Consider the following 14467-nt stretch of genomic DNA (forward strand, 5'->3'; position numbering starts at 1 on the left):
CTTAGTGTTACCAAACTGACTTTAAACACTGAGACTAAACAGATGTACTGAATGTTTAATATTTAATATAAAATTAAAAATTTTGCTATTATGTGCACTTCTACAATGACACACCATTAACCCCATTCAATTTTTTAAAATATATTTTAATTAAATTTTTTTTCAAATATATACCTAGAGAGTGGTGACCATATTATTTATGTTATTTGCAAATATATGTAGACTGACTAATAGTTTAAAGCCCCTATTTATAGGATTAGAATGTCTCCGTTTGGAGACTCCTAGTGGTACTATCAAACAAGACATAGGTAAACAGCAGTATACATATTTATGCTGATATTTGTCTTTTTAAAAAATCACTTTCGAAAAATCTGGGGCCTTGTATCTGTTGTATCCGCTTAGACTAAACTACACTAGTTAGCCTCATTGACTCGATGGACAAGTAAGCTGATTTAAGGTATATTCGACAATGTAAGTACACAACTGAAATCATTTAAGGGCCGTTCTTAAAGACAAGGCTCCAAGATAATATAGCAGAACCCATCTGAAATCTTAAGGTCAGTGGACTGTGGTGCACAGCCCCAAGTTCAACAGTTTCTGTTAAATTGGCATAACACAACAGACACACTATACAGCAAGCCCGGAGCTTTAGGGGCTTCTGGGGTTTTGGGGCCCCATGGCAGGTGCCCAGTTTACCTGGTTGGTAATAAAATCTCTCATCTAAAGTCCCTCTGATTTACTTTGAAGCCAAGCATGAGCTTTTCAATCCTATCTGATTCTAGATAAATATTTTATTCTTGTCATGGTAATACTATTAGAGTCATCTCATGCCGTAAGTGAAATGTGAAGACCTAAACTATCTGTGAAGACAGCTTCACTGAATTATTATTTTCATCATATGCACAAAAAATATACTTGAAAACATCAGAAATAACCCACTTACACATCATGGTGACAAGAAACATAAGGAATTTCATATGGCCTACTGTAAAACAATAGCAGTTAAATAAATTAAACAAATGGACTCTATGTAAAATAACATGCACACATTAACATGAATCACTTCAGCAAATACATACAGCAAAGTGAGAGATAACACCGATACATACAGTACAAAACAGTCATATGTACCTTTCCAAAACTTCAGTGAGACACATGACATGGACTATGGCGCTTCATTTCTGATGTCTTTTCAAAAATATACTGCATATCTATTTATATTCTTATATAAACAAAAAAACTTTTGTTAATTTTAATTTTTTTATAATTCTAAAATACATCTATAATATTTAGAATCAATTTTTACAATATGTCCCCCTCCCTTTATGCAACATTCGTCTAAAGTAGAAGAATAAGTCCTGAAGAGGCACGTGTTTGCAAGGTCAAGGTGTTTAAGAGCTGATAAACTTTCTCTCTCTCTCTCTCTCTCTCTCTCTCTCTCTCTCTCTCACACACACACACACACACTCACGCACACTGTATGGTTCCAGTTGTACTTATTAAAGGTATTTGATGTTCAGCAATGCTCCGTGTGTCATGTAACTGTCACTTTAGTCAGATCTCATACTCTCACTGCATGTTGAATGATGAATGTCTACTCCAACAGTGTAATCCATAAAGCAACCAAAATGCTGTGAGATGTCTGATACTTCCTGTTATTAAGCTTTAACTTTTCTTTCATGCTGCATTCTTTGTACTCAAATAAACAATTGAATAATTAACTGGAACCTCACAAAGTCTTCCGAGAATGGTTATATGAACTTACATGCCCTTCAAGGTTTTCATTTGTAAGAATTTTTTTCCACTGATTTTTACTCTTCAATCCCAATAATCTAAACTTTATTTAACTTAGAATGAACTGTTACCTGACAGCTAGAGTTGATTTCATATCCTTTCTCCAAGCTTTGCTGTGAACAGTCTCTGACAGTCACCACACTCCTAGTAGCCTCCTCGAGCTCTTATGATACATGATCAGGTCTCGTATTACACGAAACCAAACCACCAGGTGTAAGAGTTTATACTTAAGAAGGCTGATTGTTTTTATAAAGTCCAAAGAATAAAAGAAGTTCTACTAGAGGAACACAGTCCACATCTGTGGGATCACTGTAAGCAATGTGCAGAGGAAGCCATGTAAAGAAGATGAGAACAAGGATACAGGCGATGCCGAGGGTATGTGGTGGTAGCTGTAGTGGCTGTGGACTCTGTCAGGTGGCTGCACTGTGATGTAACCATTGATAATACGAACCAGTGGGGGAGGCTGGGACTGGACCACTGTGCTGTGGAGAGTAGAAAAGATAGATTTAAAAACTGTATCTTCACCTTAAAGGTCACAGCGCTCTGAGTAAAGCTTTCTTATCTCCAAACTAAATTCCTTTTTAAACACGTAACACTATCTGTGCACTTGCGCCAATATACTGTTCTTTGGATTTGAAGGTAAAACCCTTGTTGTAGACTGCAGAAGAAAATGACTCTCTACACCCCCATTTGTCCACAGTTGCCAGGGAAAATATGTAGACTTGCAGGAAGTAAACAATGGAAATATTAAACACTCCAAAGAAATCCCCTGATATAACATCAATCAAAAAAGATTTTACCAATACAAAACTAAACCAACTGTGCCTGATTTACTTTCTTTTTTTCCTCTTATCCTCATATTACACATTCTGTCTGCCCATTTTTGCTGTCTCAGTTTCTGTCTCTAACGGCCCCTTTCTAAACAAGTCAGTTAAATCATTTCAGCTCTCCTGTTTGATGCCAAGCCTTCAGTGCTTGGATGGTTTTGACTGGGATGAAGCCAGGCAAAACAGGCCCACAAGTTCCTGAGGTTGGGATTGCCAGATTGTCTACCGGTGGGCTGCAACAGCTATTTGACCCAGTATTACAATATAAGGAAAAGATATTTTATTTCCAATCTACAGAATTATGTTTTACTGGCAGATATTTGCTTGGCAAGTTGGACAAGATGGGAGAGTTACATGCCAGTCAAAATACTGTCACTGATAAATGAGAGAACCACCACGTAACACAAAGTCACTAATGACAAGGATGAAAAACAAAACTGAAGAAAGTATTTCAGCTCAGAGAAAACCAATTTTATTTAGGTTTGAAGACCTGGAATTTACAGAAACCAGGTATCACACGTCACTATGTGACCACGCATCAAACACGACAGAAAACCGTGGCCCTGTTGCCTCTTCTGTTTTGTTGGACGCTCACCTTTTTTTTTTTTTTTAACTCAGCCACCTTTTCAGACATTAAAATATACAAAGATGTGCTCTGTGTACACTTTGAAACATTTGTACACAAATAGTCTGTTTCCTTTCTCTTCAACATACAGGGTCTCTCAAAAAGAGAAAACATTTCTGCAGACGTAATGTAAACAAACGTTCACAAAACTGCTCTGTTCCCATGAAGAACAGATGCTACGTGGTTGGATTTGTCTTTCCGTCACTAATTTGGAGTAGTGCACAGTAAATACTACTTACAGGGGTAAAAATCAGTACATGCTTAGGGGAAGTGTTCTGTACTCATTCAATTTAGCAAGGCTGTGGTTAGCATTTACTATGGTTATTTATTATGGATAGCATGCACTTATTAGCGTGCAATAATTTCTGCAACATTTATTTGTATCTCATTTTTATTTCTATTGTCTTAAGATGCTGGAGATGGTTGAGCTGGTATACTGCACAGTACACTGCACAGTTCCAGTGCAACCTGTCATCTGCTATCATAGGACAAATGAGTGATTCGTTAATAACAGTCATAGTAAACAAGCTCTAGACACATGGAGTTTGGGAGGTTTGACAGACTTAGAAGCAAAAACGGCACAGATTTAAATTAATTTCTCTTTCACTATGAAGCAAAATCTCCTGTCAGCTTTGAGGGCATACAGTATAGTTACAGAAAACATACTAAAATGGTGCAGTGCAAATGATTTTAAATTTTCTACCTCTTTAATATGTGCTGTATCAGGTGATTTTGGACAGCTTATTCTTTAGAGATAAAGACAGTCACCATGACTTTCTAGCTGATGAATATGCACTTAAGCCAATTGCCCTCAAGAGACAATAGATGACTTTAATTGTGCCAAAGCTGTTTTAGCTGTAAAACTGTGTATGCGTTGGCCCTTTGCTACAGTAGATTATGCATCTTGTTGCATGCACATTGAGATAGCCTCCCACCCTGAAGAGGACAAGTGGGTGTAGGAAATGAATGGATGGAGTGTCAAATGAACCAGTTTGCTTCCTGCCTACATGCAGAATTATACCACGAAACCATGAAAATATACAATTTTGCCCTTACAACAAACTGAGAGGTTTCAACACAGCAGACCACACCCTGTGCAAAAAGTCTTCTTTTTTGTCTGAAATGTGAGCTAGTGTTGCTGTAGTCCGGTTAGTCCCTGCCTGGAGCTACACTGTGACCAAAACTAGATACTTAGTAGGAATTCCCAGGCTGCTATTTTCACATCCAAGGCATGCATATCAGCTAGGAACTAGTCTGGACTCATACCACACTGCAGTGTGTGTGTATGTGTGTCTGTGTGTATGAGCGCTGGGGTGCATGCAGATTGCATGAAGAATATGGTGATATGAGATACTGTAGTGGCTGTTTGAGCCTGCAGCACTTTTATTTTACAGACAAGACCGTATAACACACTTCCAATTTCCCCTCTCTACTCTCACATCCTCTCTTTCTTCTCTGAGCTTTTACCATTATACTGTTTTTTTTCCTTTTGTCCTCACCTCTGGGCTTTCATCTCTCCTTTCCTACACTTCACCTCATTCCTTTATCACATTAAAAGAGACAGACGAGACATAAATACAGAGAAACAAGAGCGCATGAACCCCCAAGTTTTCCATCAATCTTTCAGTCTTCTTACCTCTCCTCAATGCGAACCCAGAGGTCGTTAAAATGCCGGTGCCGCTGTTTCTTCTGCTTGTTCCTCCTCTTTTTCTTCAGCATTTTCCTCTCCACTTTCTCCAGCAACTCCAAGCTGTCTGGTGGCAGAAACATGTGGGGTAACAGATCTTCCTCCAGAGGACGCCCATTGTCCTCTTCTTTGTGGGGGAGCTCATGCAAGAAAGGCTCCAGTAGTGGGGATTCATCATGGAGGTCCTCTGACTCTGGTCTGGGTGATGATCTCCTGGATGATACACATCACAGGAACATAAAATACAGGAGAAGGATGGAGAAGGAGAAAGATGCAGGAGAAGGTTTTTGTTATGAAATGTGTCACTTACATTTGAAACTTTAATTTAATACCAGCATACCAGACCTTTTCCACACAGTATTATCTGTAATCCTGGGGTAACAATGAGACTCAGAGCTTGAGACTCCTTATAATTGGTTAACTTTATAGAACTAAGGCCTGAAAGACATGGAAGTTCAATACAGCCTGTGGATTTAAGGTTTCTGCTGTTTGCATGGGAAAAGCAGCATAGTACTTCAACCTTGCCATATTGGCACAGGCAAAAAGACAAATATAAGAGCATATAAATGTCACATTTTCAGTGAAGTAACGGCGCTACAGTATTTAATACTGGCCTGTGGGTATTAGAACCCTGAACAAAAGGATTAACAGCAGCGAAATGGATTAGGAGTGGTTTCTGTGAGTGTTTAGGCAGCTTTTGCCATAGTTTTGTGTTAGTTTTTGTTTTCCTTTTTTCTTTTACCTTCTTGCCTTTTGTCGTCCAAAGCAGAGAGCAGCAAACCTCTCAGAATTTGCAAATCTACAGTTGAAAAGTACGCTCTTCTCAAAATATTCTTTTTCTATGGAGTATTCCTTTAATTTGACCAGGTGAAGATGAGAATGCACTATTGAAAAAGGGGGCACTTCTAGGAAAGGACAGGTGCAACTGAAGCTGAATAAAAATTAAGGAAAGGAAAGTAGGCCAGGGGAGAGGAGACGACAGGAGAGGAGAGGGGGAATTCCTGCTATGTAAGAACAAGATGCAGTGGATGTTCCAAGAACCAGTGTGCAGTCTAATAGAGAACATATCCAAAACTTTTTGGAAAAACAAATTGAAGTCGAGGAATGGGAAGCATGAGTGCAAAACCTAAACCCACCTTTTTTTATTAAAAACACTTTGGATTCTAATGAGCTGCTAGCCATTTCTAGTGAGATCAGTAACTATCACAATAACTATACATGAGTAACCATACGCTTATACACTTTCAGACCAACATGATGACCCACACTGATCATAAAGACAGAAAACACTCTTCACACTCTTCACCTACACAGTATATACTGTAATATATTTATGCAAGGGCGGGTGTAGTTCTACAGTGTAGTACTGGACATATGCCCATAATTACAGGGATTAACCGATGACTGCAGTCAGGTATGAAGGGTTAAACATGAGCTCATCTCAAGTTTATAATCTAAACACTGGGTTTGTGTGTGAAAGTAGATTCACTCACTCATTCACTCACACAGAGCACAAGAACAGAGATCTGTAGTGAGATAACCACCCGCACCATGCGCCATGGTAGACTGCACTACATGCTTTGCATCAGGAGGTATGAGGTTGGCCTTTTCAACAACACTTCTTTGGTGGCCAGTGGGGATTTTTTTCAGATTTTCCTGTGATACAATCTACTTAGTGAAAGCAGAAGAAGAAGGAAGAAAGAGATCAATGAATGCTTTCTTTTTTTTTTTTTTTGATACAGTCCAAAGATGAGATCCTTGTTGGGAAACTGCACCTTGTAGTGTCTGCTGACAAGGTGGTCATGCAGTACTGTATTCATGTTGCAGGAGGATAATAATGTTTAATATCTGAAAGAAACCATGTTAAAAAATGTAATTAAATCACCACACCAGAGCTGAGAAACATCTTCGATTTAGGCTGGGTTTGACATACTATAGTTCAATGAATAGATTCAGTTTTGATGCTGCTACAACAACGCTCAACAAGGGAGTTAAAGTCTCTGCAGGATTGTGTACCCAAAACACTGAACTGAGCAACTACTGCTGCTGGTGTATTCATAATTGTTATCATACACTCTGCATAGTATGAGTGCAGCACTGCAGCATAGCATGCCAGATCAGAGTCAGTTCGTAATAAGTGCATGAGAAATCATTGGAGCGTTTTAAAAGCATCATATAGCATCATATAAAAAATATAATTGTACAGAAGTAAGTTTAACATTAATTTGTGTCAATATTGGAATAAAAAAAAACTACTATGAAACTTGGGTTGATGAAAGTGTTACATTTAAGAACATTTTGGGTACTCAAAAAAGGAGGCTCACCCAAGGGATAACTGAATGCAGTTTTTGATTATTTGCAGGCAATACATTTCTCAGAAGGGCTGAAACATTACATAAACATCTGCTTTGGCTCAGCAAATGAAGTTGGAGTTGCACTTCCATGAAAAATGAATTTTCATTTGAAATTCAGTCAGTGAAAAATTTGAGAGAAATGTATATCCCTGTCAGGGCCATGAGGCAGCAGTTGCACTGTAAAATGTAACTAGGACCTAAAACATTACAGTGATAAAATATGGGCTTTCGTGTTTTACAGACTCGGGTTTTCTGAAGATATCGCAGGATGCAGCAAATATGGAAACATAATATTTCTACCTAGTATTATCCGTCATCTCTTTATTTGTTTTTCTGCTTCTTTCATTCTTTCTTACTATTTTCTGTCATCTTGTGTCTCTGCTAATCTTTTTCCTTTTTTAAGAAGAATTATGTCTGTCTTTACAAATCATTCTGAGATTGATCTTCTGACTTAGAATGGCTGTGTGTAAAACCTAAGGCTGGTGTCACATCTGGGTTTGTACTTAAATCAGCCTCAACAAAAATTTACGATTACCCAAAACTTTTTTTTTTTTCTTTTGTGGCAGATTTATCAAAATATGCAATTTGAGATATTTTGACAGTTTAACCCTGGAATTTGTTTCCATCAGTCAAAGAAGAATTTTGGCTTGATTGATTTTTGCAACTCTGGAGGGAACTACTAGAAATGTTCTTATCTTTTAATTGATTTGAACTATTTCAAAAGAAGAAAACAAACTCAATGTCGCACAAAACAAAATTAAAATAAATGATGCTTTTGATTTCATGAAGACACGCTCCTATAACTTTGAATGATTATTAAATTTTGCATTCCTACAATAAATCACAAACACTACTCTGTCACAGGTGTCATTAGATTGTGTGTAAATGTACCTGTTTATGGGCTGCCCAGCAGGGGTGTGCTCCACCTCGTATCCCTGGCGACGAAGCACATCAATTACTGTATTGTTGCCAAGAAAGTGACCTGCAACCCAAAGATAGAGAGAGAGAAGTGATGACTTTCACTTTTTCCCACTAATGATAAGATTTACTGCAAACAAGACATATGCCTCTATAGGGACTGTGTTTAAAGATCAGATAAAATAAATACAGTTCCATAAGACTAAGTGTGATTTTATTACAAAAATAAAAGTGATGGAGGCTATAAACCAGACAGCAGAGGCTGTCACACAGACACACTCACAAACACACAGTTACATCTCCATCATTTGTGACACTTTTTCTAAAAGCCTCTCCTCCTATCTTTCCCCTTCTCCTCTATTTTCATGGGCTATCAGTTCCTTTCTTCCAGCTCCAGTTCCATCTCTCCATTTTCCCTCTTTCTTATCTCTAACTTCCCCTATTCTGCCTTTTCCTTTCTTTTTCACTCTGACCCTTTCAGGTAGATGAAGTGGGGCCATTGAGGCTTCAGGTTGCCATGTCAAGAGGTCTCCATTCTTCCCCTCACTCTGACAAAGGGGAGCAGAGGCCCATTGTTTGGGTCTCTTCAGCCGTGGCACCACAGAGCTGTATAAACAATGAACGCTGGCACTTTAATCTGGCCCAGAGCCATCGATGGAAAGATGTTGGCCTAGATGCATTATGGGTGCCATGATGCTGCTCCATCTTTAGAACTAGTACGCACTGGCTAAAACAATGTCCCAGTATGCAGTAGCCATGAGAAAGCACTGAGGTGGTACTACTGAATAGTGCAATGACAACATCCAATTGGTGTACTGAAACAGAATGCAATACCCTTTATTAAAGTAATATTCTTGGTAAATGCCAGTGAATTTTGTCTGCTTTGCCACTCGGAGAAGAACAATGTTCCACAAGACTCAAGATTGATGGACCGTTTATAAAAACCAACAAGGTTTGTATTTTACCATGTATTAAGTGTTAAAAAACATATTAGCAGTAGGGTTCCTCCTTTAATATATAGGACTAGCCAACAGTTACTATGCAAAAGAGTCAGGCATTTATTTTTATTTCAAGCAGTAATCAGTATAAATACAGGGGGTCAGCTAAGTGAATAGTCAGCAACCCTTAAACTCTCCATGAGAATTGGATGCCAGTGCGAGACAGAGAGAGTTTTCCAGCCTGCCCACATTTAGAAAGAACTGAATGTGATTTATGTGGGTTTACATCAGAGAATTAAGGTGGGACAAATGGAGCTGTTCAGCATAATGTAGGGCCACAGAAGAGTGGGTGCACTTCAAAGGGACCTACAACTACACACACACACAGTCACAAAGTCTTATTACATACCCTATCTCTAACCACAACAGCTAGTCACCTAACCTTACATCTTACCATAACCTTGAACCAGGTTGTCACACTAAAATGTAATGATTCATGTGAACTTGCTGTTTGTCATCAAAAGGAAGTCGAGTCCCCACAGTGTGACTGCCCAAACCAGCCTCCACCCAGTGAGCAAAAGTCATGGAATTAAAAATATCATTCAGGATAAAAAATGGCAGAAAGAGGCAGAAAGTATAGGAACAGACAATTGTTTTTTAAAAGGTCTGCATTTCCCTAAAACTAGGCCTCATATACGTATGATGTAACATTCAGGATAAAAAATGGCATAAAGTATAGGAACAGACAATTTTTTTTTAAAAGGTCTGCATTTCCCTGAAACTAGGCCTCATATACGTATGATGTAGCCTTTGGCAACTGATATGAATTTGAGGATTAAATATACTGGGTGATTTGTAACAACTTCCTCTCTGCAGAAGAAGCTTTATTTTATTGTCATTGTGACACGTACATCAAAATTTTGTTTGGAGCCAAGGGCCACCATCACAGGCAACTTGGGGGGTTCAGTGTCTTGCCCAAGGACACTTCAACATGTGGACTGCAGGCACCGAGATTTGAACCTTCAACCTTCCGGTTGGGAGATGACTGCTCTACCCACTGCACCACTGAAGGCCCCTGAAAGACAGTATATCTGTCTCTCTCCACCTGCAAATAATTGGTAATGAACGAAGACTAATGGACTGCATGAAGTGTCATCAATCATCAGTAAAGTAGCTCACATCCACAATGCACCTTGTAGTGTCAACAGAGTCTGTTCATTTCAAATGATTTGATATCTCAGTGCCCAACTTGTGGTATTGGTGTAATCTTGGGGGGTCAAAGAGGACATTTTTAGAGCATTGAGACTCACACAGTAACTCACAGGACAGCCAAACTACTTCCATATTTCTCTTTCTTCTTTAAGACTTCCATATTATCTTCAAAACAAAACACATGATAATTGTAAAAACGCTGATGCTGTGGAGCTAACACATGAGCATTATAACTTTCTTCTGCGCTGTAATAAATTTGGTTCTGCCATGCTGGGTGCACAGATGTTTTCATTGACTTTATTAACTATGTTGACTCACAGAATCAGTCAGTTTGTCTGGTTATTGATTCTCTCACAGCAAATCAAAATAAAACCATTTCTTTGTACCCCAATGCTAAACAGATTCAAACATTCACTGTAAGATGTGAGTTTGTATTTCTGTATTATAACATGATGGGTGGGTGAAAATATTTTGTGAGAAAACTGGGGTCATATTGTTATTGTGCTGTTTTTGTGTTGATTGGTCTGGGTGTGGTGTCACACTTGATGTCAATTCAAAGGAGTCTATATGTGTGTCAGGTCAGAGCACAAGCTGCAAATACTCAACTCAACTATTTATATAGCACTTAAGACAACTAAAGGTTGACAGAAGTCCTTTACATACACCTGGTAAACATCACAAAATAAACCAAATATGACAGTCAACATTAACATTGACAACACAGAGACAAATAAAAGTGATCGACACCAATAAAACAGGTAAAACTAGTAGGAACATCAAGCCACTAAGTCTTTAGTTTGGATTTAAAGAGAGTGAGGTCAGTGATAGAGCAAAGATAATGTCAAAATCTCCTTTGTGTGCCAGCTTGGCCTGAATAAATATAATTTTGTGGAGCATCAAATCAGTGTTCAGGCTATAATCTTGCTAGAAACATGCCTGCACCCCATGTCAGAGCCCAACCTGCAGTTTAAGAAGCACATCTAGAGTGACATTGTGACATCTTACATATGTTTCCACAATTGTTTTTAGACCAATTTCATACATTTTACATCAATGAAATTGGCCACAAACTATGCACACCAATGCACAATACGTTCACTGTCTTTGCAGCAGAACTGAGAGAGGGGAGATGGTAGTGATAAAGACCAGTGACAAGAGCTGAAAGCGCTCATTCACAACTAATTCCCCAACTCCAGCGACATTCACACAAGGGACCACCGGAGAAAAGGGTCACCGATTTATACTTTCTATGTTTACTGAACATTTGATCTGACAGCTTTTAACACTGCCTAATGACAAATACAATGCAACACAAAAATGTTGGCTAAAAGTTCCTCTTGTTTTTCAGCGCCTTCCAATTCCAATCCTGTCTATAAGCTACAGTACATACTACCTTTATACTAATACATTTAGAACCAAAATCATAATTGCTGCCTATATTGCGCTTGTGGTTATGTTTAGAAAATGAATGATACATCGATCTGAACTGAAACAGATTTGTCTTGATTTGACAGAGTAATACCAGATGATAACCACAGGGATATTTGTCCTTAAAAAGAGCGGTCTCCACAATCAGCGGCTCAAATTTAAGAAAGAACAACATATGGTGAGCCTTACATAGCGTACCTTATCCATACACATCAATATTTACATTAAAACTTGTAACCAGGGCCCAAGCGGCAGTTCTCATAACATTACAGCACGTTGGATAAACAAACACTACAGGCAGCACCGAGGCCATGCCCCATATAGCCTTTCCTAGCTGTTTATGTAAACATGTTCCCTCCTATAGTCAGCCAGCCCCAACAGCCAATAATCACTACCAGTATACACTGAATGAAGCCTTTTACTGAAGAAGATGACAGTGAGGTGTCTGGTGCTTTCCTGAATCTGTTCTGCGCAGTGTTTTAAATCTTAGTTCCAGGAAATAACTTTTATTGCCAATAAAGCCAAACACTTGTGGCTTGAATATACTTTGCAGCTGGCCAATTTCTTTTCAGGTTGTCTATTCTTGTGTAGATACTTAATACTGCAGTGGTTTTAGGCACATCAATCATGCATAAATTACTGTACAGAACACACAGGCGCAAAGAGATCTATGTAAAAGAGAGTGTCAAGCTAATGGGACTATTGTCAAAACAAAATAATAGTCTGACATTTCTAGGACATCGGAGGTACTAACCAGCCAAAGATTTTACTGGAAAATCACTGTTTTGGTTCACTGAGCTGCTAAAAGGCAAAACCTCAATGTCTTCAACTGTCAAGGAGATGCTGCCATCAATGAAAGTGACAGTCAGGTCAAAGACAAATAATAGGAAAATTACTGGTTATCCAATAGCATAAAGATTACACAGTATTCCTAGTGTTTTTCAAACAATGCCAACTGAATATTAGCACACACATCAAGTGTCTGGAAATGCAAGCTCTGCTTACACAGCATGTCTTCTTATCCCTTGTTATCCCTTCTTATCCCTGGCATATTGTCTTATGTCTGTGACAGACAGTCGGTTCCTCTGTCTATTGGATTTAAAGCTCATCTGTTATCAGTTCAGTTGGATGCAATTTGTTTTAACCGTTAAATATGATTAAAACTGTCAAACTACTTGACCATAATTATATGTGATGGCCTTTTAACAGAGGTCAGTCTTCACTTAATTATTCTTCAATAATTTGTGGCAAGACCAATTAATATTTACATTGCATACAGCTGAATTGACTTTGTGATTTGTTTAATTACCTTTATAGGCTTGATAACCAGCAGTTGTTCTTTTATGGAGACAAACTGTTTTGAGTTAAAAGCTAACATTAGCATGCAAACATATTCATGACAATGCTGCTAATCACGCTGTTTACCATTACATTATTCTAGGTGGTTAGCATGTTAGCACTAAGCCCAATATGTACTGCAGAAGTTAAATGTTGACCTTATGTTGACCTCTAATGGAAAGTTAAAGGATCGCTAAAAGATAGTACAGTTCATCCTGAGGGGAACATGCATGCATGTAGCAAATTTCATGGAAATCCATCCATCTCGCAAGACCTTTTACTCCAAACACTAAATGTCAATTTCATATCCCTAGTGGAAGAGTCAGGGGATCACTAAAGTCACTAGGAGGACAGCTTTACCAAAGTCTGTGGTTCTCCATCTAAAATGGTGGACTGACCAAAAAACCAAAAGACAACTGCAAGCATGGCTAAAAATGTTAGAAGGAAACAAAATGGAGATCAAAGAAGAGTTCTTTACCACAATTCAATTACTAAAAGCAGCGGTAAATGTATTTTTTAAGTAAAGCTTTCATAATTCATGCAATGTTGCCAACTTGTGGTGCTTAGTCCCTTAATGTTGTTATAATAGCCATCCTTGTAGGCACCAAGGTTTACCGCTGGATGGGGCATGGACAAAACACTCTTAAAAATGAATGTTTTTGTGTGGAATCGATTTAAATGTTGTCTTTTTGATCCCAGTTCCCTGAATACTCACAATATAACAGCAGAGGGGAAAAAGTCAGTAAACAAAACCACAATGTATTTGGTTAAATTAATCTGCACTAAGCCCACAAATTCAGCTTGGGTAGCAAGAAATTTTTTTTTTTGCACTGTCACTGGTTCAGCATTTTAAATTTCAGTTCCAATCGGTTGCATCTCCAAGTTCTCCCTCCTTTGCATTATATCCACTAAAACAAGTTGGTATACTTTAAAATATAAAAATAAAATTTACGTCAATTAATTTAATGCAATTAAGGATATAAGACAAAAACATAGACATGTAGAAACATAGACTGACTCAGACCTGGAAAAGGATAGTTTAAGGGTGAAACCACTGACTGAGCCAAACTAAACCTCCACATGTTATTTCAGTGCTGCTCTGTGGTTAATAACCTACTGTACAGGTCTTCTTTCTGAAGTTGATCTCATAATTTCTTTTAAAACTATGACAAAGTCAGTAAATCTACACTTTGCACAGTCCTGAAACCTTGAACAAACACCAAAATATATCAAATGCTGTCACTTGCCAAAAGGAACATGTACATATATGAATATTGTTTTTGACATTCATGTAACCACTGATGAATAATAAGGTTTACTGTAATTTTAAACTATCTAAAATGTTT

The 14467-nt window shown here is 38.2% G+C and overlaps 1 protein-coding gene across 10 annotated transcripts in view; it reads right to left on the minus strand.

The window, feature by feature from the left end:
* Positions 1-1266: 1266 nt before the first annotated feature.
* Positions 1267-14467, minus strand: part of trabd2a (TraB domain containing 2A) — a 67589-nt gene continuing 54388 nt past the window's right edge. For all 10 annotated transcript variants that reach the window (XM_020609868.1, XM_020609870.1, XM_020609867.1 and 7 more), the window contains 3 exons: positions 8179-8269; positions 4883-5146; positions 1267-2276 (listed from right to left, as the gene is read on the minus strand). In XM_020609868.1, the coding sequence (XP_020465524.1) occupies positions 2072-2276; positions 4883-5146; positions 8179-8269 (560 nt within the window). In that variant the 3' untranslated portion in view covers positions 1267-2071. The remainder of the gene's footprint in view (positions 2277-4882; positions 5147-8178; positions 8270-14467) is intronic.

Source organism: Monopterus albus, unplaced genomic scaffold (assembly GCF_001952655.1).
Source record: "Monopterus albus unplaced genomic scaffold, M_albus_1.0 scaffold102.1, whole genome shotgun sequence".
Taxonomy (NCBI): Eukaryota; Metazoa; Chordata; class Actinopteri; order Synbranchiformes; family Synbranchidae; genus Monopterus; species Monopterus albus.